Genomic DNA, 26900 nt, shown 5'->3' with positions numbered 1-26900 from the left:
ATTCTGATTCTAGGAGTTGAGTATGAAGGAAAATGGATTTGTCAATAATAGCCTCTTTATGCAAGGTCAGTGAAAAGTGTCTTAGAGCAGTGGTTTTTATCCTGAGGTCCATGGACCTCATAGATTGGGGGGGGGGTGAATTATACCTTTGTTTTGACTAACCTGAAATTTCACATTTCCTTCAGTTTTGAGTTTTAAAAAAATTATTCTAAGAAAAATTATTCTGGCTTTGCCAGACATCCAAAGGGGTCCCTAGCATTAAAAAGTTGAGAACCCCTGTCTTATATAATTTCTTTTCTTTTCTTTTCTCTTCTTTCTTTCTCTCTGGCTTTTCCTTCCTTCCTTCTTTCCTTCCTTCCTTCCTTCCTTCCTTCCTTCCTTCCTTCCTTCCTTCCATCCTTCCTTCCTCTCTGTCTCTTTCTTTCTCTGTCTCTCTAAATCTTTCCCTTTCCAGGTAGGAGTTAAATCAGATCATCTCTGAAGTTCCTTACCACTCTAGGGTTCTGTGCTTTTCTAAATCCTTTAGGATGGCCGTGTTGTCATCATTCCCCCCAGCTCTGACCTAAGGGGTGCCAAGAAATTCCTACCCTTCTTGCCCTCTGGCAGCCTCAGCATACAAAGTGGCCTTTTCTATTTGCAGCTGTGAAATGTATTGCCCAAATGCCCACTGGACCTCTTCTCCCCCTCAACTCCTGCCACGGAGGTCTCAAGGAAGCTTATTTTAGCAGGTCATTCTAAAACCATTTGTGAACATGAAATAGATAAAGGCCCCTGTGCTCGTCAGCACTAGTCACTCATCTTAGAAGCCTGTTTGGTGATCAGAGGGGAGAACCCAGCTTTCATCTCCTTCCTGGGCCTGGATTCGCTTGTTTATGCTCCTGACTGGGCAGTTTCGGTTACGGTGCAGAGGCAAGCACTCCATCTGCCCAGATGGAAGGGGGCTTGGGAAAGAGGAGGAGCTTTTTCTTGAGGCTGGGTCCATTGGAGAGAAAATCCCACCAGTTTTCTTCCTGTTAGAACATCTGCTGAATGATTTAACCTCCTTCCCCCTTTTCCTCACCCTGAGACAGTGAGCTTCCTGTTCATTCCCTCTTGAGCTGGGGAATTTGGGTGCATCACATAAGACATAAGTAAAAGTAGCACTTTTGAGGATTACACACGATCTTTGGGCCTCATGGTAGCCTGTGAAACAGGTAGCATGAACACTATTATCCCCATATGACAGTTTAGAAAACTGAGGCTCAGAGTAGGAAAGCTCCTTGCTTAAGATTGGTGGAAGAATAGAGGAGAACCCATGCCTTCTCGTTCCCAGCTCTTTCTACCACCTTTGAATGCCTTCCTCAGCATAGTCAGTCTACCCAGAAAATATACCAGTCAGTGACTAGCTCTCTCTGACTTAAAAGCCAGAAAGGAATTGTAGACTCTAGTTCCTAGTTGTTCAGTCATTTTTCAGTTGTGCCCAACTCTATGGGACTCCTTTTGGGGTTTTTCTTGGCAAAGATACTGGAGTGGTTTGCCATTTCCTTCTCTAGTTCATTTTACAGATGAGGAAACTGAAGCAGACAGGGTAGCTCCCCAGAAACTTCTGGCCTTAACTTTGGGGGATTGGGGAAGTCCCTGGAATAGTCTGAACCTCACTTTTCTTGCCTTCTCATTCCAACTAAGGTATCCTCTCCCTACTGAAGCCTTTTCCAAACTGTCTTCTACAAAGGAGCCACCAACTACTGGGACAGGGGATGATGAAAAAGAAATGGGAATCAGAAGCCAAGGTATTGGGGTTAAATGGAAATAAGTTCCTTTTACACTCTAGTAATTAGCTTTCCCTCACTGGAAGGAGGCTAGTAGATTATTCTAGATTATGGCATTTTAAAGCTGAAAGAGAGCCTGGAGATCATCTAGCCTAAATTCTTAATTTTATAGATGTGGAAACAGAGGCTCAGAAAAAAAATGAAATGATTTGTTCAGGATCAAGTAAGAGTTGGGAGATCATCCAATATCATTTCTACCTGGAGAGAGAAAGACTGAGAGAGACAGAGAAAGAGAGAGAGGGACAGAGACAGAAAGGAAGGAAGGGAGGGAGGGAGGGAGAGAAAAGGAAGGAAGGAAGGAAGGAAGGAAGGAAGGAAGGAAGGAAGGGAAGGAAGGAAGGAAGGAAGGAAGGAAGGAAGGAAGGAAGAAAGGAAGGAAAAACTAGTGAGAAAGAAAGAAGAAAAAAGAAATGATCTAAGACAGGGGTTCTTAACCTTTTTATATTAGGGACCCTTTTGGAAGTCTGGTGAAACCTACAGGTTCCTTCTGTAGCGAAATGACTTGTCCAACATCAGGTAAGATTCAAGAATTCAAACTGAGGCCTTATAATCCTAAGTTCAGGAAACCTTAATAACCACTTTATCACATTTGAAGGTACATCAGGCATCCTAAAGTTTTCATGTCTGGGAAGTTCCCTCCCACTGCAGTCTCTATCCAAAATAAAAATTGATACCAACAATGAGACTTAGAGGCAGGCAAGCGTAGGAATTATACCCCTTTCAACAGCATCATTTCCCCATCTCAGTCAAAGCAAGAATAGGAGGGTACCTGGGAGAGGGTTTGTCTGACTTAGCTATCAAATGCAGATTAATGCAGTGTTTGTAGGTGTCTAAAGCAAATCGTCCCCACAGAGACCCCCATCACTGGCATCTATCTGTTTATTAGGGGTCACAATCATTCCCCAACAAGAAAAAAAAAACTGGCAGAGGATGGAGGGGAAGATCATGACCCTGACTGTACTTCTGGGAAACATGCTTTCTCCTGTACTACCTTCCCCTTCTTCCTTTGCCTCCCCACCACATAGATATGGGATAGGACATAGAGTTGTTTCCTTGATTGGATTCTACTAGGAAAATAAGAAATCTGTTTCTACTGTGGAAGTGGGGTGTGATTTCCAGCTCCTTCCCCTCCCTCCCCACTCCCACATTGCATGAGTATGTTTTTAAGATCCCTAGTCAGCCTTCCTTACTCCCCCTTCTCCTGGATGTTCCAGAAGGGGACACTGGCAAGGCCCTCCCACTAAGCCCTGGACGATGCTGGTGTAGGAAGAGGGGAATTGAGGTAGACGGGGAGAGGCCAGGGAACGCCTTCATTCCTGGAGCCCCAGAGTCCAGCAACACCTCTCAGGGGCTGTTATCAGTCAAGAATTTCATGTGTATACGTTATCGTCCTGTGGCTCCTTGTATTTATTGAAGGGGCCCTAGTCACAGGACACTCTGAAGGCAGACACATCCATCCCTGGTACACTGGCCAGGCTGGAGCCCCAGCTCTTTAAATGCCTTTTAAAAAGCACTTAGTGAAGTCAGCCTGGATGCTTTAACAGCTGAGATGAGGTGTAGCAAGAACAGAGGGAGGGAGGGATCTAGACAGATGCTGCTGCAGGCCTTTTCCAGAGAGTACCTTTGGGTTGGCTCATTTCCTTCTTCCAAAGTTCAACAAACCCATTCCACAGGCCTCCTTACAGCTAATCCTTCCAGGTCATTCCAAAGGCCCTCTTAGCAAAGGATGCTAGAGAATGCAGGAAGCCTTGCCATTTTTTTCCTACTTCCCCTCTTTTCTCCTCTCTCTGTCCCAGAAGTAGGAGCAGGTCCTGGGTTGACTGAGAAGGGTCCTGTGTTTGTACAGGTGCCTACTGGGGAATTGGAAAACTAAAGAGGGAAGGAGTAACTTCCCTCCTCCAGCCCAACTCAGGGTCTGAATGTACAGAGGCTCAGAGCAATCCCCCCCCCCCCACTGCTGCTGCCCAAACTAATTACGTGGGAAACATCTGGAATGTGTGCAGGGCATTGGCGCAGGGGGCTGAGGCCTGAGCACAGCTGGATCTGACCCCATTTTGTGTGTCTCTCCCCAAGTGGATACAAAATGGTGGACCAAAAGACGACAAGATCCCTTTCTTTTCCCTTCAGAGAATGGGTACAGCTTCCCCTCTCCATTCAGCCATTTGTCCCTTCCAATCCCCACTCCAGCTTCAGCTTTATATACCCCCAGTCCTTCTTCCTAGACCACCAGAGAAGGAGCTCAGGGCAGAAGCAACTCCAGGTTCCCAGATGTGCATCTGAAGACACCTCAATGCAAGGGTGTGTCTGAGCTTGAAGCAAGAGTAGACATTAGGGATGCCCCACACACTTCCTCTCACTCTGGGCATAGGGATGAGGGGGACTAAGAGTCTACACGTGTTAAGATACTTTTGATTGACATCTGAGACAAATTCTTAGATGTCGTTTTCAAAGTTCCTAGGCTTGCAATTAGAACTTCATCTGTCTTTCTTCTCTTTCCACATTCATCGAAGTTCATTTACTCTGTCTATACTGGCAACAGCACTTGTTATAGGTCCAGTATGATTACTTCTCCACTGTCCAGTTTTCCCTCTAGCCTGGTCTCCCTAAAGGCCCTGGCAGCAGATACAGCATCCCTCATGTTTTGCTTCTATCCTCACCAAGCAGCCTGCTTGGCCCTCTGTGTTGTTTTTGGAAGTCCAGGCAGCTGGACATACCAAAGTCAACAGCCTGGGTTACTCCAGGAAATAGGTGGTTCTTTTTGTCCATTGATAACACAGTGTGTATGGGGGGGGGGGGACACAGAAGGGGAAGTGAGTTTCTGTTGTCTGTAGAACTGAGCCTTGGCTGCCCATGGCTCTGAGTGGGACATCAAAGATGTGAAACCGCAGACAGAGTGAAAGAAAAGATGCCCTTTCATGAGTCAAAGAAGGAAACGGATCCTCTGGAGCTCAGATAACTGCTCAGGGTGTCAACTACCTAATAATAATGTCCTGATCCCCCAGATCCACACAGCTTTTATCTATATAAGCTTCCAAGAATGATTCTGGTTCCCTATTCACTCCAGGGAGCTTGGAGTAGAGATGGAGGAGTGGGAGAAGAGGTGGCCAGAACCATTCAATCCAGCCCACTGCTGATGCTTGGCACATCATTTGTGGCAAGTTTAAAGTCTTGGGCAGACATATGACCCCTTCCTTCAAACTCTGGTTAGTAAGGCGGCTCTCCTTGTCTTTCCATATATCCATGTTAAGGGAAGGTATAACCATTTTCATGTTGGTCTGAACAAAATATAATTGGGAATATTAATCTACTTTAAATATACACATACACATATATAAATATACATATCTCTATCAATTGTCCATCTATTACCTCTCTATCATCAATTTATCCATCCATCTATCTGTTATCTATCTACCATCTACCATCATCTACTATCTATCTATCTATCTATCTATCTATCTATCTATCTATCATCTATCGCAGCCTGATGGAGTGGCTAGAGATCTGGTCTCAGAGTCCAGAAGACAAACCTTATCACATATTGCCTCTCCATACTTGGGCAATTCATTAAGACTATAAGTTGTTGAGAACATCCTGACCTGCATTGATGGAGGAAGTTTTCTCATCCAGGAATTCCCTATCCCAACAAAATCATAGGTCCAGTCTTTATCCTTCCATGTGTTTATGTGTGTAATTTCATGAGAAGCAGCATGGCATAAGGGATTGAAAGGCAGCTAGGTGGTGAAGTGGATAGAAGGCTGGACCTAGAATCTGGAAGACCTGAATTCACATCCTGCCTCTGACACATACTAGCTATGCTACCACGGGCAGGTCACAGAACCTCTTCTTGTTTCTGGCAACTCTCTAAGACTATAACTTATAACTTAATCACTGATTTGAATGTTTGGAGGGAGGGAAGCTCACAACCCTGTGTGTTTCATATATTCTGAAACTAAACAGAAATTTTGAAATGATTACCCTCTGGTGTGTTAACTTAGCTGCTGTTTCTTTTTCTTTTCTTTTCTTTTCTTTTTTTTGAGGCAATCAGGATTGAGTGACTTGTCCAGGGTCACACAGCTAGCTAGCTGCTGTTTCTTACATTCATACAGATAATTGAGAGTTGTCTGTAGGCACAAAGATTAGTGTGATCTAAGAGTTTTCACAGTGACCCTGAGAGCAAAGATGAGCCCTAAACCTTTCCCTGGGGCTGGCAGAGGACTTTAAGGTCATCTGCTCCACTCTACTCCTCCTGAAGTCCTCCAGAATTCAGATAAGTCTGAGTCCCATAAACTTGGCATCCAACATTCCATCCCTCCTAGCCCCGACTCTGTGCTTCAATTGGCTGTTCCCAGCCACTGGAAGCTGTGTCTCTGGGAAATGGGCATGCAAGTGATTTTGGAGGATCATGTAAGCATGTCTTCCTCAAAGACCTCCCAGTCTTTTTCTCCTCTTCCTATTTCATTTCTTCCTAAAGCTTTACATTCATCATCATTATCCTCCATTCCCCACTCTCTACCTGCCTCCTCACATGTCTCCCTTTGGCTTTCTCCTAGGAGAATGTTCCCCAGCTACAAGGTGAAGGTCACAGGCATGAACCCCAAGACCAAGTACATTTTGCTGATTGACATCGTCCCAGCAGATGACCACCGATATAAATTCTGTGATAACAAATGGTAAGAGACCAGGGACCTTCTCTGTACTACCCAGTCCTAACCCCAGTTGTATTATCTCCCCCCTGAACTGATAGGGACTAGAGTGAGTTCCTGACTATTCTGTCTGAATTACCCAGAGTCCTTTGCTCCTTCTTCCCTTTCCCTGACTCTTGGCCTCTTTACTCCCAGTCTGCCCCTATTCACCAGAAATGGGGAGGGATAGGGGGAGTATATTCAACTCTATCCTTTTGGCTACTCTGAGAAAAGATGTAGGGTCAGAATAGGGGTGGGACTGATATTTGGAGTAGCAGTAGGTTTCAAGTCCCACAATCATACAATCCAGGGCTAAGTGAAGAGCACTTGGAGGGTGGTAGAGGCTTGTGATGGAAAGGAAAGCCAGGGATAGGACAGAAGATGCTGACACTAGCTACCTAAGACTGGAGGAAAGGATGGAAAGGGCTTTCATTAGGAAATCTCATCATTTACAACTGAATTGGTTTTTGTCCACTCAATCTTTATTTACTCACATACCTTTTTATTTCCCAAAACAAAGTACAATCCTCCTGGGTGGGAAACAGCTCTACTTTTAGACCTGCTCCTTTGCTCTGACTCAGTTTCCCCACCTGTAAGTCTAAGGATGTAGATGTTTGTAGTATGATAGATTTTGAGCTGGGAAGGATTTTCAAGGTCATGGAGATAGAGGGTCATAAATATAGAGCTATCAGGGTCGGAAGTCAGAGGTCACGTAGTCCAATTTGGCATTTTATAATTGAAGAAATTGGGGACCAGAAAGGCTGAGGCTTTCCCAATGTCAGATAAGTAGTAAATTGTAAGCCTGGGATTCAGATACAAGTTCCATGCCTCCAAATTCAATGCTCTTTGCAACACCTTCATTTTCACTTTCATTCAACATCTTCACATTTAAAGGAAACTGAGGCTTAGAGAGAGGTCGGGACTTGTCAAAAGTAAGAGTCACAGCAGAAGTGAACCCAGGTCCTGTGACCCAGTCCATAACTTAGACCTGGAAGTGATGTCAGAAGCTATTTAGTCTAGCCTCTCCATTTTACGGGCCAGCTAGGTGGAGCCACAGTGCACATAGCACTGGGTCTGGAGTCCCATCTTCATGAGTTCAAATCTGGCCTTAGACATTTACTGTGTGACCCTGAGTAAGTCATTTAACTCACTTTCCTCATCTATAAAATGAATTGGAGAAGGAAATGGCAAACTCTTAGAGAATCTTTGCCAAAAAAACCCCAAATGGGATCATAAAGAGTCCAACATGACCGAAAAATGACTGAACAATTCCATTTTACAGATAAAGAAAACTGAAGCCAATTGTGTAATATTTTTAAATTGCCACCAGCCCACTCAGCCAGGATGAGTGATGGTTTCTGACCAAGTGGGTAGTAAAGAATTTTGACTTCACTGCTAAGACTCTTAGGTAGAGCTCGTTGGGAAGGTGGGCTGAATCTGTAGTGGCTTCTCATCAGGATGTATGATTGAACACCTCCTATATCTCTCGGGGCTCAGAGCAAGGTTAGCAGCCTCTTTTCTCTAGGTAATGCCTCATTTATTCTGTTCATTTTCTTGACTGGTCCCATAGCAAATGTTGTCTTCATCTAGCTGTATAACCTGAGTTTGAAGGAATTCCCAGTAGGATTTGCCAAGGAAATAAATTGGACTTTTGAAGAGTGTGTATGCCTGAATATGCCTGTCTATGCATGTCAAGTTGAACCAACAAGTCAAGTCAGTGCGCATTTATTAAACACCTGCTGTGTGCCAGACACTGTGCTAAGCACTGGGAATACAAAGAAAGGCAAAAATGTGGTCCCTGTCCTCAAGAACCTACAGTCTGATGGAAGACGCAACATATAAACAGCTATGTACAAACATGTATGTATGTGTGCATGTGTATGTGTGTAAGAGTGCGTGAGTGGGTGAATGGAGGACTCTCTGTAGTAGGAGAAGATAGGATTGGTAGTGGTGGAGGCAGGGGGGTATTTCTCTCTCTGTTCTCAATAAGCATGTGACATAGTGAAAAAAGCACTTGGCTTAGAGAAAGAAGACCTAGGATATCATTTACCACTTTTCCCTTATGTAACCTTGGGAAAGTTATTTAACCTCTCTGAACCTCAGTTTCCCCAGTTGTAAAAGAAGGAGATTGGATGAGCTGATTTCTAAATCTTCTTCCAGCACTGTCACCTTATAACCAGCTGATTCTGAGTTAATTCTTGGAGGTGGACTTAGGTTCAAGTGCCAAGCACTGACCAGCTTGGAGGACAAGTCTCTGGAAACTTCTCTGGCTCTGCTGCAAGCTTGTAATCTGAATTATCACTAGCTTTGGGCATCAGCAATGATCATGTGTGTCAGTGCAGGAAACCTATCCCATAAGCCTCCTCTTCTCCCCTACTTGGGAGAAAAACATGTAGTAAGGTAATAAAAGGGCAAAGCATCGCCTCCTCTGATACGACAAGCTTCTGACAGTTCATTCATGAACCTGGTTCATCAGACTGTGAGTTCTTCAAGGGTAGAGAATATTTATTGCCTTTCTTTGTACCCCCAGCACTCAGCCCGGTGCCTGGAAAATAGCAGTGCTTAATTAACACTTATTGACTGATTTGTTTTGTTCAAAGTGGGTTAGGAGCAGGGTCCCTTCTGAGGTTCCCTGGCACCCAATAGTTAACTCTGGGCAGGGGATCCCTAATGTGGGGACTGCTGTGTTGGCAGGATGGTGGCAGGAAAGGCAGAGCCTGCGATGCCAGGAAGACTGTACGTGCATCCAGACTCTCCAGCTACGGGGGCACACTGGATGCGGCAGCTGGTCTCCTTCCAGAAGCTGAAACTGACCAACAACCACCTGGACCCTTTTGGGCATGTAAGAGACAGGGTGTCTCCCTGACTGGTGGCAAGTTAACTATCTGGGCACTGGGAGGTAGGGTGGGAGTTCACTGGCCTGGGCATCAGCATGACATTCTTTAGACTTTTATTCTCGAAGTTTCATTATTAAGGAAGATGGTACTTCATTTTTTTTTTGCATTCATTTTCTTGATAGGCAATATATCCACCCAACAAACAAGCTTGAGGATTTGATGGAGTACCAGGGTTTGTCAGGGAAATAAAATGACATTTTGGGGGGAGAGAGAGAGAGAGAGTCTAATAGATGCCTTTTCAAGTTAACTTTGTTGTGAGATCCCAAGAAGTCATTGAACCATTTAGTGCCTCAGTTTCCCCATTTGCAAAATGAGGGAGAATGTTGGCTTTATCTATTTCAAATGGCTTTAGAAAGCAAGGAAGCATTGAACAAATGCAGTATTTAATTGTCCTGATGCATAAACTTCTTTTGTAAATTTTATTTGAATCAATTTCTTTTGTTTTTCTATTGACTTCATTTCCAAAAATATTCCTCCCCCTCCACCATCTAGTAAGCCACTCCTTATAACAAAGACTAGAAAGGAAAAAAGCAGTTTAGCAAAATCAACCAATGCATTACAGTATATGCAATATTCCACATCCACAGCACCTGCACCCCTCCCTTCCCATAGTCTGCAAAGAAGGGAAGGAGATGCATTTTCTCAGTTTTTTCTTTAGGGGAGCTTGGTCGCTACAACTATAGTTTTGTCTTCCTGTTCTTTTTCTTTATAGTTGTAGTCAGGTTATCTATTATTTTCTACCTTATGGTTACTTCACTTTGTATTCAGTTCATAGAAGTCTTTCTATGCATCTCTGTATTCTTTGTGGTCATCATTTTTTATGGTGCAGGGATGTCCCATCACATTCAGGTACCACAATTCCTTTGGCCATTCCCCAGTAAACGAGCATTTACTTTGCTTCTAGCACAAAAATGTCTCTGTGAGTATTTTGGCGTATATAAGACACTTCTCTCTTCGATCTTCTTTCTGAGTATACATGGCTTATGCTTCATATGGATTCTTTGAGACAGATTTCATCATGAAAACAGTTCTTGTGCTTTCCTTCCCCAGCCCCCCCTCCCCAGCCGGAGAATTCAGACTAGCTAAGTCAGTTAGACATTGCCAAATATAACTGGGCAAGTCATCCTGTATTATTAGTGGGAAAATTCAGCTAATAGGTGCCCAAGCCAGGGGGAGTGATTTTTGGATTATCCACCATTTGGGATTTTCTGCACTGCTGCTCTCCTATCTTTTTGATGCATAAGCATGTGTAGACTGTAGTCTGGAAATGGATGATGGGGCATGGGAGGTGGGAAGGGGAGGGGATCTCATGCCTCCAGTTCAGTGCCTGGTGTTTCCAGGGCCCTGGGTTCTGTGGGGTGGAGCTCTTTGGCCCCAGAGATGCTGCCCCTGGGCCCCCTTCAATCCAGGGACCCGCCCCTCACAGGTTGCATAAGCTCATTATTTTTCAATCTGGCTCTGGCAGGCCCATTAAAAAAAGGAGTATTTTATTTGGAAAATCTTAATTCATGTGTATTGCAGATGTAGGCCTGGGGAGTACTCGGTTATCTGCCATGGCACGGAGGGCCCCTGGTCTGTCCTGGCAGTTTTGTGGATATTGAGGTTAGAAGATTTAATTATATCTGCTGTGCACATACTATACAGACAGAAATGAACCTGGTGTGGTGGTGGTGCTACTCTGTGTGTGTGTGTGTGTGTGTGTGTGTGTGTGTGTATGTGAGAGAGAGAGAGAGAGAGAAGAGAGAGAGAGAGAGAGAGAGAGAGAGAGAGAGAGAGAGAGAGAGAGAGAGAGAGAGAGAAGAGAGAGAGGGAGAGAGGGAGGGAGGGAGAGAGCGAGCAAGAGAGAGAGCAAGGGGGGGAGAAGAGAGGAGAGAGAGAAAGGGGGGGGCAATGCAGGTATGTCTTGCTTTATGCAACAGATGTGTTCCTGGAATGTTGTGTATAAGCCGAATCGTTATATATCTCAAATTTCCCTACGAGAGATATTGGAGAAACTTTATCTTAATTTCAAATGAATCTTCAGTTGACTGGCTCTTCCAAGTAGTGCATTTCTCTGTGTGGGCTGCCAGCGTGCCCTCCCCAGGGAGGTAATATTCTGTAAACATCCAGCAGGACTTGAGGAAGGGTTTTAAAGAAATGGGAGAGATCCTTCTGCGGTGGAACAATTGAATTCTGTACGCAGCCTTTTTTGTGAACGTATCCCTTGGGCTTTGCTAGAGTGGGGCCCGTGAGTACGAGGGCCTGTCTGACAGATGGGATCCAGCTCGGTCTTACAGACATTTATCTAGCCTCTCCTGGAAGCTAGGATGTGTGTGTGTGTGTTTACAATGACAAGTAAAATCGGGGTCCGTGTTCTTCATGAGGGTGGCCTTTCCTGATCTCTCAGATCAGGTGCCTCCTAATGAAGGATAAAGACCAGCCCTGTGATTTCATTAGCGTAGGGAGTTAGCAACAAGGAACTCAATCCACCTTCTCTGAAATGTACACTCTTAGGGCAGTACTTAGAGCTCTGAGAGATTAAGCTCACTGTACATGAACAAAAGTTTTTCCATCTCTGAGGCCACATCATTTCTCTAACCACTATTTCATGTTATGTCTATTTTGTATGAGAAATAACAAGGCATCATGGCTAGAGAACTGGGCATCAGAGTCAGGAAGTCCTGGGTTCAAATCCTGTCTCTGACACCTACTGGCTATGTGACCCCAGGGCAGGTCATGAACCTCAAAGTGTTGCAGACAAATCTCCTAAGTCCAGAAGGTGCAAATGTGCACTGGTATAGGGTTTCCTCATCTTGAGTTCTCTATACCAACTAAATTAAAGGGTCATGTCCATCTCTTTTGTTTTGTATATACTTATATATGAACTTGCTTATCTAATATAAGTTTCCTAAGGCAGAGTCTTTGTATCCCTAGAACCTAGGATACAGTGCCTGGAACATAGTAGATAATTTTAAAAAGTTTATTGATTTAGAGTCAAGCGGAAAGACAGAAAATTATGTTGTAAGCATACTCAAATTTATAGCGTAATCACACCTTGACGCCATCTTTTCCCTTTGCTTCCATGACCTTGGTGCCTTGGTCTGTATGACAGCTTTCTCTCATCCTCCTCTAATGGTTCATCTCCCTCCTCCTGCTCCTGAAGTGGGGGTGTCTCCGTAGGCTGTGTCCTTGGCTATCTTCTGTTCTCTCTCCACACTAGCTCTCTCCGTTGGAGACTTGGTACACTCCCATACCTTCAGTTATCACCTCTGGATGACCACGTCTCCATCCCTAATCTTTCTTCTTGAGTTTTGGACCTGTATGTACAGCTGCCTACCAAACATCTCCACCTGGATATCTTGTCATTTTAAGCAAAACACATCCCAGAATGAATTCACCCCCCCTCCCCTTTTAACAACTTCTTTCTTTCTATTGATAGCACTAGCATTCTTCCTGCTATTGAGTCAAAAATCTCTGAATCATCTCTGACTCTTCCCTTCTCCCCACCTTCCCACACCTTCATTGTGGCAAGTGATATGCTGAGTTTTATTGCTTTTTTTGGATAATACCTCTGTCTACTCCCATTGCTACCACCCTAGGACTTGACCACTGGCTTACACTCTTGTTATAGCCTCCTACACATTCTTGGTCTCCCGTATTTCTTCTTTGCAATCTATCCTTCACATAAGATGCGGATAGGGACCAGATCTGTGATTTCAGTAGGACAGAGAAGGTATTGGAAACTTCCTCTACCAATGCAGGGTGACATCTTCTCTGCAACTGAGATTTGTACTCCTTCATGAAGCTGCCCAAATAATCTTCCTAAGGCATAGATATGACCAAGTCACTCCTCTGTTCAAAAACCCCTGTTGGCTACATGATAAAACGTTATGACCCTTACCCTGGCATTTAAGTCCATCTAGTCTGGTTCCAACCTACCTTACCAACATTAGTTCATACTGTTTCTTTACTTAGCTTACGTTTGAGTCAAACTGGCCTCCTAGCTGTATTCTTTGTCGGTTTTAGGACATAGGAGCAGGCCATTTCCTAGCCAGGTACATTTTCCTCCTTGAAATTCTCTCTTCTTCATGAGCCACCTCTGCAGGTACTCTGTAAAGCTCCTCACAGCCTCCATGAAAACCCAAATATGATCCATTTCTTTTTCTGCACCTATTTTGCCCTCCTAGCACACTGTCTCAGTCCTTTTTTTTTTTAACCCTTATCTCCTGCTTCTTTTGTTTTATTTTTAAATTATATTATTCTTAGTGGATGTGAGCTCTCGAAGGTAGGAAGTTGGATAATTTTTCACTCAGCCAAATAGACAACATTAATAAATGCTCTTTGACTATGAATTTAATCATTAGTGGGTATAACAGTCATAATGGGAATAAGCTGTTGATTTACCTGAAGATTCCCCTCATTAGGAGTTCGTATTCAGGAGTTTGCAATTTTGTGTGTGTGTCACGGACCCTTTTGACAGCCTGGACCAACCTATGGACCCTTCCTGAGAATAATGCTTTTAAATAATCAGAGGAAATGCTAAATTTCAGTGAGTGAAAATGAAGATATTAAATTTTCCCCCAAGGTGAAATCTTTCCATGGACCCCTTATGGGGGAGGGCCTGTAAACCAGCAGGTTAAGAATCCTTAATCTCATCAGAGTTGGACTTTCAGCCAAAGTCTGTTGACCTTTGGTTCCAAGGCCTTTTTATCCAAAGGGATTGGGGCATCTGATGGTTTAAAGAGGAACTGACCTAGTTGGAGGCCATTACTTCTCTGGTCCTTTTATTCCTTCTCAGGAGCCTTCTTTCCTCCAATTTCCTGAACCCTAGGCTGAACAACTGCAAAAGGCTGTGCTTACGAACCGATGCCACTTCATGGTTGTTAGTGGCAAAGGGTGCAAGGATTAGATTAATTCTGTTTGGCCTCAGTGGGCAGAACCAGGAAGAAGCACTGAGGAGAAGTTGCAGAGAGGGAAATGGAGGCCCACATCTAGGAAAAACTTCCCAGCCTTTAGAGATATCCTAAAGTGGAATCCTACGCCTCTTGAGACCTGTTGGATTTTTCCTCGCTGGAAATCTGCAAGCAGAGTCTAACTTTTTAAGTACACTGTGATATCATGATTCCTTTCATGTATGAGTTGGACTAGATGACCAGTGAGGTCCCTTCCAACTCTTAAATTCTGTGATTCCGAGAGAAGAATTTGGATTCGGAGGGCCTGGGTTCAAATACTGTCTCTGCCATTTGTCACATGTGTGACCTCAGGCAACTCAATTAACCTTTTTTGGGTCTCATTTCCTCATCCGTAAAAGGAAAAGGCCGGACCCGCCGGTCTCTGCAACTCGGCTCTGGGATATCTCTCTCTACTTTGGGTGCTTCTCTCTCCGGGTCTGTCTCTCACACACACAGGCGCCTCAGTAATCCACAAACCCCCAGAGGGGAGGGTACCATTTGGGTAAGAGCTGCAAAGGCAGGATGGGAGGAGTCTGATCCTGCCAAAACTGAGAAGGGAACAAAACTCTAATAAGGTTTAAAAATGGACCTGGAGGCTCCAGAGAGGGATTTGTCTGCAGCAGCTTTTAATCATGTTTCCCAGTAAAACTGTCAACTCGGCTGGAATTTCTTTCTTTTTTTTCTTTTTCTTTTCTTTCTTCTTTTTTTTTTTCAGAGTGGGAGGTGGGGAGAACTCCCCCACCTTTCCAAACTCCCCCCCCCCAATAAGGAGTAATGGAACAGTCCAAGTTGGGGCTTTTGGACTCTAAGAAGAGCCTGGGAATTTCGGTGGGTGGGAGATTACATTTCTAATTGGGGGAGAGAGGTTGGTTTTCACTCCCGAAATACAGGTTTTTACCCCCACCCCCACCACCCCTTGCCTTCCTGCCTATTGGACCTTTCCGCCCCCCAGTCTCTCCTACTGGACATTTTTATGGTAGTTTTTTAAATAACCACTTACTTGGAGCCAGTAAGGAAGTTCTCTGGGCCATCCTTTGGGAATATCATTCATAACAATAACAATAATAATAGCAGCATTTGTATAGCACTTTCAGGTTGGCAGAATATTTCACATGTGTTTTCTTGTTGGTGCTCACAGCACCCTTGTGAGGCAGACGCTATGATTAGCCTCCGTTTTACCAAAGAGGAAAGAAACGCGCTGGAAAACGCTACAGAACTCCTGACTCGTTCTGGGTCACACAGCCAGTGTCTGAGGTTGGAGTCAAGTTCACATCTACAGTTGAACGCTAAAGCTCCAAGTCCGGCACTCTATGTATTCTACCACCCAGCTGCCACCCCCGGTTCAATCCAGTCATTAAACAAACATTTATGAAGGTCCTGCTGGGTGTCATGCACAATGCTTGCCCTGGAAGATACAAAGACAAAAGCAAAAAAAAAAAAATGCTACGTTCATTCATGCAATAAACATTTATTGAGCACTTACTATGTGCCAGGCACTGTGCTAATCAATGGCGATAAAAAAAAAAAGGAGAGAAGACAGTCCCTGCCCTCAAGGAGCTTACAATCTAAATGACTCTCTGGAAGAGAGAATGAGGATGACAGCTTTGTGCAACCCTGCCTCGCTTAAATCCAATTTATTCCCGAGTCAAGACACCACCCGTGTTGTCACTGGTCTTCAAAAATGAAGGACAGACAACAACAACGATCTAAATAACTAGGTCCAGGCTGACTGGGAGGGAAGGCAGGTCTAGATAGGCTGATGCAGAAGGACAGATAGACTCAAAGGGGGCACTACTGAGTCCTTAGGGCTAGGGTTCTCATCAGACATCACCGCTTTAGGCTCTGGCTTCTTCCGTGGGTCTGGCATCTCTTTGGTGATAGGTTTTGCTATGCCAATGGGACATATCAGGTGTCTTTTCCTCATGGTACATTGGAAAGTTTAACCAGCTTTAGAGTTGTCTCTGTTATTTAGTTTCACTCTAAAACTCAATAATAATAACAACATGTATTCCCAGAGTGTTTTAGACTTGCAAAGAGCCTCCTTCTGGAGCTGGCTATCCAGTAATGGATCTCCAGATGTCCCCAAGCAGCTCCACCTCTCCCCACCTCCACCTCCCAAGTGACCTATCTGGAAAATGCCAGAAAACAAGTTAACATAAAGAACTAGAGATGGAAGTGACATTAGAGCCTATCTGGTCTAATTCCTTCATTTTTGAGATGGAGAAACTAAGGACTAAGATCACCTGAGTAGTAAGCATCACAGGCAGGATTTGAACCCAAGTCCTCTGACTCCAGAATCAATGCTCTTTGAAGTGTCTCCATGCTTTAGAAAGAATCTCTAGAGCTGCTTCAGCCACCCATCTACATTTTATAGAAGGGAAATGAGGCTCAAGAGCAATTTGCCTATAGTCATGCAGCCAAGTGGTTAGAGTGCTGGGCTTGGTGTCAGGAAAACTCATCTTTCTGAGTTCAAATCCAGCCTCAGACACTTACTAGCTGTGTGACCCTGGATAAGTCACTTAACTCTGCCTCCATTTCCTCATCTGTAAAATGAGCTGGAGAAGGAAATTGCAAACCACTGCAGTGTCTTTAACCCCAAATGGGGTCATGAAGAGTCAGACACAATTGAAAAATGGCATGCCACTATAGTAAGTGGCAGTGGCAAGATTTGAACCTAGGTCTTCCTGACACCAAGTTCAGTGCCCTCTCCACTATACCACATTAGCTTTTCCCCTAGCCTATTGCATAGTCCTACTCTGGGGGCTGTATTTTGGGTAGGGGGACATTTTCCCCCTGTGGAAAGCAACATAAATGGAATTTCAAAACTATTCGTATGCTAGAGAACCTAAAGTGGGCAATGTCTGGATGGACGCACTATTTGTGTGGGTCTGGAGTGTTTGTACAGGTGGCCCCAGAAATGTAGAAGCAATTGCTTTCTGTAGCAGAGAAAGAAGTAGGGCTAAAGGTATCCTACAGTCATGAGGGTTCCTGTTGGCTGAAGCCTAGGACAACGGGGGTGAATTAGCCCACCAATGAGACCAGGGAGCTAGAGAGAGACAAAAGTGAGGAGGTCAGCTTTTCATGATGTTTTATGGAGAAAGGACGTTAGTTTTTTGAGGGGTGAGGAAGTCAAAACCAGACCAGGAAGACTGAATTGAATCTCCTCAGCCCAGGGAAGCAATCATGAGGTCCCATGCTCGGTTTTGAAATTTAAATGTTGCTGATCCTGGATCTCAACATCTTTACTTACAAACATTTTCTGTTAATGAGATAAGAGGAACGGGAACCTGGGAGACAAAACCTAGAGCTGTCTCCCTATTAATTCATTCAACAGATGTCCACTGAGTACCTTCTGGGTACAAGGGCCTGGGATCCCTCCATGGAGGATCCCCAGAGAGTTCTAGCCCAAGCTTTTCACTTTTTAGGGAGCATTTCTTTAATTCTAGGACAGTATAGAGAGAGCTGGGTGGTGGGATCCAACCAGCCAGAGATCCTCTAGCACAGAGGTTCCCAAACTTATTTGGCCCATTAAAAAAAAAAATTACTCAATGCCCCTGCCTGAAAATCAACTTTCTTTAACCCCTTAACAGTTTTTTGAAATTTGCATCATTTCAAAAAATATAAAATATTTTTAAAAGAAAATGAAAATCTTAAATTTAATAATTTATTGTAAATTTATGGGGTTTTTGCTGCATTGAAATTTTGATGAATCAATATTGCCTCATGTAGCTGTATAGTATTGTACTGTAAATGAGCCATTACACACACAAATTCTTTTTTTGTTGTTGTGGTGGTGGTGGTGGTAGTTGGGGTTAAGTGACTTGCCCAGAGTCACACACTAGTGAGTGTTGTGTCTTAGGCGATATTTGAACTCAGATCCTCCTTACTCTAGGGCCAGTGCTCTATCCACTGCGCCACCTAGCTGCCCTGAACACACATATTCTTGGTGATACATGCTGGACTTCCGGACAATGCAAGACATGCTCACCTGCCAACACTTGCTTGTTAAGACCTGTCATTGGGCTTGACCACTGATCAGTTATAACTTGCATTTTGTGTGTTTACTTGGAAAATAATGTAACCACTACAGCTTTAACTCTGTTACACAACAGATGAAACATGTACAAACAGTTTTTCAAAATTTTCTTATCTTCTCTTTATTCCTTATGTTTCCACCTTCCTTTTACTTTTATTCAACACCCCCCAATTGCACCTGAGGCTACTACAGCCCCCCCATCATTCTAGTGCCCCCCCAGGGGGCAGTATCACCCACTTTGGGAATGTATGAAAATAACAGAGTTGTTTGACTCCTTTTTTGAACCTTACAAACAAGTTGATTTGTGATCTTGGCCCATTCATTTCACATTTCTTGTCTCTCCTTTAAAATGGTCTCTGCCAGGGCTACCTAGGAAGGATATTGAGGAGAGATTGTGAAAACAGGTGATAAAGGCTTGGAAAGTAATTTTTCAAAATATGAAACTGAATCTCTTAAATACAACTTTTTAAAAAGTATATGTGAAATTTTACACAGTTGTCTCAACACTGCATTGCTTATTGAGGTCACCTTCTTAATTTCCTTCTGCTCTCTTCTATTTATAATTTGAACTTTTACTGATACTCTTTCCTTTCTTTTTCTTTCTTTTTTCATCAATCATTTCCCCCAGTAACTATCCCCTCTCCTCCGTAAAAGCCCCTCTTGTAACAAAAAGTTATAGTCAAGTAAAACAAATTCACACGTTGGTTGAGTCTAAACATAATAATAACTAACATTTATGTAGAGCTTTAAGGCTTGCAAAGTGCTTATGTGCATGTTATCTCATTTGAGTTTCACAACAACCATGGGAAGTAGGAGGTACTATTATCCCCATTTTACAAATGTGGAAAATGAGGCTAAGAAAGGTTAAATAACTTGCCTAGGGTCACATAGCAAAGGCCTGAGGAAGGATTTGAATTCAAGTCTTCCTGACTCCAAATCCAGCACTCTATCTGCTTTTCCACTTAGCTGACATACATGAATACATACATAAGCTTCTTTCTGCACCACCTCTCTGGAGTTATAATGGGTCACTGCATTGATCAAAATTCTTTAGTCTTTCAAAGTTGTTTTACTTTATGATATTGTAGTCATTGCATAAATTGTTCTCCTGGTTCTGCTCATTTCCCTTCATTTAATTCTTCCCAGGTTTCTCTGAATCTATTCCTTCCATCATTTCTTAAGGCAAAATAACATTGCATCACATTCATATACCATAATTATTCAGCTACTCCCCAAATTGATGGGAACTGCCTTAGTTTTCATTTCTTTGCTAAAATAAAAAGTGCTAATATAAATATTTTTGTACATATAGCTCCTTTCCTTCTGTCTTGGACCTCTTTGAAGTACATGCTTAGTAGTTGCATCACTGGGTTAAGGGCATACACAGTTTAATGATTTTGGAGGTCCAGTTTCAGAGAAATTGCTTTCCAGGATGGTTGGAACATCATAGTTCCACCCATAGTACATTAGTGTGTCTGTCCTCCCATAACCACTCCAGTATTTGTCATCTGCCTTTTTTTTTTTTTTGGCCATCTATGTTGTGAGCTGGAACCTCAGAGTTTTCATTTGAATTTATTTTATTATTAGTGATTTTGTACACACACACACACACACACACACACACACACACAACCCCTTTTAGCTTTCTTCTGTACATTATCTTCCCCAAGATATTATAAGTGCCTTGGGAGCAAGGACTGCTTTTCTTTTTTTCCCTATTTGTATCCCCAGGGCTTAGCACAATGCCAGCACACAGTAGAGGCTTAATAAGTTTCTTGACTATGACTGACAATTTGGAACACTTTTTCATAAAATTAATTTCATAGCTTGCATTTCTTCTCTTGAAAACTGCCTGCTCATATCTTTTGACGTTTATCTATCAGGGAATGCTTTTGTTATATATTTGTATTAATTTGCTATATATCTTGGATGTCAGACCTTTGTCAGAGAAATTTGCTGCAGTTTTCCCAATTGACTCTTTCCCTTCTAACTACATTGATTTTGTTTGTGGGAAAATGTTTCAACTTTATGTAATTGACACTATCATTTTGTCCGGAAGCCTTCCATCCTGCCTCCTGTGAGAGGACTGGGGAGGTGGAGAGGGGCTCTCTCCTGAGACTGGGACCCACCTCCTGTCTCTCTTCTGGAATTGTTCTGGCTTGGTTAGCCTGCTGGTTTCCTCTGGTGTGTGCCTGTCTATCTGTAGCTCTCCAATATTTGTCTTTTTTTTTTGTTATCTTTGTTAATCTGATGCATGTGAGCTGGAACTTCAGTTTTCATCTGAATTCATTTTATTATTAGTGATTTGGTACCTTCCCTGTTTCCTTTTTCAGCTTTCTATTATGTATTGTCTTCCCTAATTAGATTGTATGAAACACTGATGTGTTGTGACAGGGACTGTTTTTCTTTTTTCCTGTTTGTATCTTTGGTCCACTGAACCTCCCCCTCAGCTGAGGTTGCTTGGTATCCTGGGTCAGTGGGTGACTGACAGTCACCCTAGCTCTGGCTTTGTTGTATTGGGCTGATTGGTCTGCACGCAAACTTTTTGTGGAAGAATCTTCTTTTTAATTGGGTGAGAGAGGTCATATGACTGCTATTGGGTGACTTATCCATAGCTTCCTCACTCTTCACATCAGGGGTTGCTCTGAGGGTTCAGGTACTTCAGCTGCCTATGTCCTGGACATCCGTGTGACTGATTCCAAGCTAAATGCAGGTCTGAGCTTGACCTGAAAGATCATCCTGTAATTTGCTGTTAAGGAACTGGTCTGGCTTTTTACTTCTCAAAAATAGGTGGTTAGGCTTTATTGATGCCTTGTGTTTTTATGATACTTACTGAAGGAATACAATACAAAGAAAACCAGTTAAGCAACACAATCCAATACAGTGACTGCCTTTGTCAGTGTATGTAGTATTCTGTACCCATAGTCACCCTCCCCACCTCCAACTCTCTACTGAAAGGAGTGAAGTACGTTTCCTCAACTCTTCTCCAAATCTTTGTTGGCCATTGCAATTATTCAGCATTGGTTTTTTTCACTTAAATGATCATAATTATTGTGTATCTTGTTTTTTTATTTATTTTCCCATTAAAAAAGGAATATTAAAAATAAATAAAAAGAGAAAAAAGGAACGTATTTTTTCCCTTCCTGAGATATTGAGGCTTTAAGCCTTTGCAGTAATACATGTAAAATCACAAAATAAATAACAACTCACACTCCTTTCTCACTTCACAATTTATGAAGCATTTTCCTTTCAATAACCCTGTGAAGTCTGTTGTATAAATATCATCACACCCATTTTACAGATGAGGAAACTATAGTCACTAGAGTAAGGTTAGGAGGCTTGTATGTAGAAAACCTTTCTGGGCTGTGGTTTGAAACTCTGGGAAAAATCACTTCTTCTCCAGGCTTCTGTTTCTTCTCACTTTCAATACAGTCTCTGTGGAGTATTTCTCTATGGCAGCTGTGAGATAGAACTGGCAATTCCTATGATGGGAAAAGTTAGTGTCCTTATTCTAAACCAAGAAGGAATGGCTCCTTCGGTCCTAACCAAGTATGGAACAAATTTCTCAGCCCCCATCAGCTTTTTCAGGGCTTTTCATTTACCTGGTAGTAGCAGTGATCCTCCCAGGTGGAAATGATCTTTCCTTTCTCCAGCTTCACATAGCAAGTGCTTTGTACTTCTCTTTTTAAAAGAAAAAAAGATTTATTGATATCTTTGGTTGTTACATCACAGTTATTTCCAGATATTGCCCACCCCATAGACAGCCTTTCCCTGGTAACAAAGAAAATAACTTCTGACAGCGTATGTAAAATTCCATACTCACCTCTTCAATGAAAAGTGGGAATGGTCTTCTCTTTTGTTTCCAGGCCACTCTTTGTTGTTGAGTCATTTCGGTTGTGTGTGACACTTTGTGATGCCATTTGGGATTTTCTTGGCAAAGATACTGGAGGGGTTTGCCATTTCCTTCTCCAGCTCATTTGACAGAGGTGGAAACTTGGGCAAATAGGGTTAAGTGATTTGCCCAGGGTCACACAGCTAGGAAGTGTCTGAGGCCAGATTTGAACTCTGGAAGATGAGTCTTCCTGACTCTAGGCCCAGCGCTCCATCCACTTCACCACCTAGCTGCTCCTCCATTCTATTTTATCCTATCCTATCCTATCCTATCCTATCCTATCCTATCCTATCCCATCCATGGACTTTGTTGTTTTTTGGTGAGGCAATTGGGGTTAAGTGACTTGCCCAGAGTCACAGCTAGTGAGTGTTATGTGTCTGAGGCCAGATTTGAACTCAGGTCCTCCTGGCTTCAGGGCCAGTCCTCTATCCACTGTGCCACCTCACTGCCCATAAACATGAGCTCTGTAAAACACTTAGTCTATTCTATTATAGTTCTATTCTAATTCTTCATGATAATTATTGGATGGTTATTATATAGTATTTCACATTTGTGCGTTGCTATAACTACTATGTAGGATTATAACTCCAATGAGACAGTGATCATGGCCCATTTTAAAATCATTTCTTATACAATGCTTTGCATTTAAATGTATTAACAAATAATTCAAGTGAAATATAAAAAAAAATGACACCAAGTACAAAAACTTTAAAAATTTAACTCTATTGGATGGAATTCTTTCTAAAGTAGATGACACTCTTCCCTGTTGTTCCAATCAGAGTAAGTTTGTTTGGAAGAACATCACTTTGACCCTGCTTTAGGACTCCAGATCATCATTGCTTTGACCAACTTGCTGATCTGATTTTGTCAGCGGCTCCCCTCTCCATGGACACAGATCAAAATTCTTCTATACCTTAGTAAAAAGTTTTCATGATATTCTAAGGGGGAAAACCTTTAATGATGAACTGGGCTGGTCATTGTATGACATACATGCAACTTATCACTAATACTGGATTTTGGGTCATCATTATGGATAGTCATTATTTTATAGTGATATCCACAGAGGCTATGGGCAGCTAGGTATCACAGTGGGTAGAGCATGGGGCTAGGAATCAGGAAAACTCATCTTCCTGAGTTCAAATCTGGCCTCAGACACTTGCTAGCTATGTGACCCTAGGCAAGTCACTGTTTGCCTCAGTTTCCTCATCTGTAAAATGAACTGGAGAAGGAAATGGCAAACCCCTCCAGTATCTTTGCCAAGAAAGCCCCAACATGACTGAAATGATTCAACAGCAATGGAGTATGTAAAGAGCTTTTTGCCCCTGCACTAAATGGTCCCAGTTTTTTTTCACTTTTAAGTTCTTCTGACTGCTTTTCATAGTTTTTCTCTCATTCATCTCAGGCAAGCTGTCATATCACTTCTTGATATTTTCAGCGTCTTTGTCCAAGGTAGCACTCTGCCCTGTCTTCTCTAAGTTTCTGCATCTAATCTGCTGAGGATTAAGAAATCATATAAGAAAAGTTGTTAGGACTGTATAAAAAGTTAAGAGTAAGCCAGTGCTGAGTAGAGGTAACTTGTTTATTTACCTATTTTTTCTTCCCTGAATACATAAGCATAGACTTTTCGATATTCTATTTTTTTAACTTCCTAGATTTTTTTTCTTAATTCTGAGTTCATAGATGAAGCTTAGAGAGTTAACCCTGCAAGATAAATAACATGAATAGCAAAATAAATAGCATGAAATAACAATTTCTTAGAAAGCATATGAATTAATTTTTAAAAATATTTTAAATAAATCATGGTAGTAATTAACTAAAGAAGCTTTAATAAATTATCTGGCCTTCAGTTTCTTCCTTGCCTGGACCTTTCCACTTTGCAACCTTTTTCTCATGTTCAGGACTGGGGCTTTAGGCATTTGGGTGATTCCTGGGGTAGCCTAGGGTGCTGACTGGGAACTATTAAAACACTATTAAAATTGATCATATCTCTCCTTTCCCCTGCCTCCCAACCAATTTCCCAGAATAGGCTTCCATGACAATGTTCCTGTCCTTAGGCTGACTTCTCTATTTCTTTTTTCTTTGTCTCTTTCTGTCTCTCTTCCCTTTCATTTCCCCTTTGTCTCCTTTTGTCTTTCTTATGTCCTTCTAGTAGGCACTTAATAGATATTTATTGACTGTCTCTGTGTTTCTATTTCTTTCTTGGTCTCTCTGCCTGTCTTTCAGAACTTTAGCCCCATTGCCCCAGTGAATCTAAGGCTTGTTCTATCACTATTTAATAAGTGACTGACTTTCATCTAGACCTATCCTGTCCCCCCAATTCCCTGTTTAGGGAATGGATCTTAGTTTAAAATTCTTGGTTGAAAATTTCTACTTCATAATCCTCTAGGTCTGGTCTGGTCCTTTCCCCCAGACATTCAGGATTCTGCCTCTTTCATTAGGATGGACAGCCATCCTATATTCAGGATCAACATTATGAATATTCATTATTGTATAATGATAGCTTACATTAGGATAGACAGCTAGTTAACCAGGGAGTACCAAAATATACAGGGGCTGCAACGCTAAGCATTGGACGCCTGGGAAACAATAAAGATTATCCATATGGAAGCAAAAGAGGGATATGTGTAATCAGTGAAAATGGCTAGAGTCATTACTTAAGTATATTGAAGAGACCTTGACTAGCTGGAGGTTGGGAGCATGGGTTATTCAAGGAAACATTCCAGGAGAAAGTGGCCTTGAGGAAGAGGTGGGACTAGCAGGGCTAGCTGGACTATTGGCTCCAGAGTGTGCCCCCATGTTCCCTCTGGAAGTGCTGTCCCCATGGCAAGTACCAGCCCCTGGCCTTTCCTCATGTCTTCTGGTGGCTCTTACCACCAAGCAGCTAAACCACTGCCCCTAGGCCACCTCTGTCTACAACCTAGGCATGCCTTTCAGGGGCTGTCCTCCCCTTCAACTCCCAACAGGGACAAAAATTAGACTGCCCCCTGCCCCTGGGTTTACTCTACCACTGTCAAACTACCCCTGCTATCTCTTCCCCCAGGGACTGTGCTTCTCACTGCCAGGCCTCCTTTCTCCTTGTTTTTGTCCAGTCCTGAGACATCGCAGGTGCTGGGAACTCCCAGTGAGGAAACAATGCAAACCAACAGCTGGTCTCTAGTCTTAGAGAGTTGCTTAGAGCATTGAGAGGTTAAATGACTCATCCAGGGTCACACAGTCTGTATCAGAGGTGAGAGAGACTTGAACCTGGAATTTTTCTCACTTGGGAGGGCTGGTTCTCTGTCCACTCTGCTATTCTGCCTGTCTCCTTTCTTTTATTCTCCTGTTTCTCTATTAGTACTCCTCTGATGTCTCATGGTATTGTAGAGAACCTCAGAGTCAGGAAAGACTTAGGTGGCCATCCCCTCCCACCCATAGCTGAGAAGGAGTCCTTTGACAAAATAACTGACAATATGGCACATCTAGCCTTTGCTGGAAGACCTTTAATGAGGCATTTACACTACCTCCTAAGACAGCCTGTCTGTCCTTGAGGTAGCTCTAATTGCTGAGGTTTTCTTCAACCTCAGCCCTAAATCTGCTTCCCTTGCTTACAGCCGTTGTTGCTGATTCTGCCCTCCTAGGCCCACCAGGCCAAGTTTGATCCCTCTTTGTCAAGGCATCTCTTCAAACACTTTGACCCAATTTTCCCAGGAAAGGTTCTTGTCTCTTGCTAAGGATGGTGCTGAGTAGGGGGTACTTCTTTTTTCCTAGCTGCTGGCCAGGTTCTCAGGGGTTAAACTCTTCAAGAGGCCTCAGCATTTAGCCTGTGTCCTCCATGGACCTGTCCTCCCATCTGGAGGGGGTCAGGAGCCGGAGAAAAAAGATCTAGAAAAGGGCACCAGTTAAAGGAAAAGGAGCTTAAAAAGGAAAGGGATTCTGGCAGGCCTAGCCCAGCCTACTTCAGACATGACCAGCAGCTAAATGGTTACAGACGTGCTGATAAAATGCCCCAAATTCCTAGTCTAGCCTCCGGTGGGGAGGGTGTCTGGCAAATGTCAACAATAAAAAATGCATTTTAATGGCACATAATGCAGCCGCTACCGTAGGGAGGGCTCTGCGAGGCCAGATGAAGCAGGTTTGGGGAGTGGTGACTACCTAAGGACATCCTGGGGGCTTGGGCACTCTCTTCATGGCACCCCACTGAGCTGGGACCCAAAGGACTCAATTCCTCCTCCCCCAAGTCCCAGGGGAGCTGAAGCGGGAGCTGGGAACAAGAGGCTAGGCCTGAGGCATCCTTCTTGTTCCACTGAATTGAGACACTGGAGACCAATTGATGTGGTGGGGTCAGGAAGTGACCCTGGAGTCCGGCTCCTTCTACTCTAAGCTGAGTTAATTCTGCCCTGTGCCCTGAAATGGCAGTTATTATTTTCTGGGGATGGCTATCTTTAAGAAAACCCTGAGGGTTTGGAGGGAGCAAAACTTTTTGGCTTAGAAAGTTCTCTTTCCTTTCTAGAAAGAGTGAGTGGCACTTAGGGCTATAGACTTAAAGCTGAAAGGGGTGTTAGGGACCACCACCAGGGGTGGGGAACCTGTGGCCTTGGGGCTACACGTGGCCCTCCAGGTCTTCAAGTGTGGCCCTTTAATGGAATCCCAACATGTGCCACGTGTGGCCTCA

The 26900-nt window shown here is 43.2% G+C and overlaps 1 protein-coding gene across 2 annotated transcripts in view; it reads left to right on the top strand.

Moving 5' to 3' along the window:
- TBX4 (T-box transcription factor 4) overlaps positions 1-26900 on the top strand; it is a 52254-nt gene that overhangs the window by 13838 nt on the left and 11516 nt on the right. The window contains exons 1-3 of one of the 2 annotated variants that reach the window (XM_020992034.2): positions 2255-2324; positions 6362-6481; positions 9188-9335. In XM_020992034.2, coding sequence (XP_020847693.1) covers positions 6366-6481; positions 9188-9335 — 264 coding nt within the window. In that variant the 5' untranslated portion in view covers positions 2255-2324; positions 6362-6365. Of the gene's footprint in view, positions 1-2254; positions 2325-6361; positions 6482-9187; positions 9336-26900 lie in introns of those variants that run through there. The other variant, XM_020992030.2, reaches the window with a different exon arrangement.

This window comes from Phascolarctos cinereus, unplaced genomic scaffold (assembly GCF_003287225.1).
Source record: "Phascolarctos cinereus isolate Bilbo 61053 unplaced genomic scaffold, phaCin_HiC Scaffold_5;HRSCAF=322, whole genome shotgun sequence".
NCBI lineage: Eukaryota > Metazoa > Chordata > Mammalia > Diprotodontia > Phascolarctidae > Phascolarctos > Phascolarctos cinereus.
The sequence above is the reverse complement of the archived record's forward strand: the minus strand, read 5'-3'. Positions and strand labels throughout refer to the sequence as shown.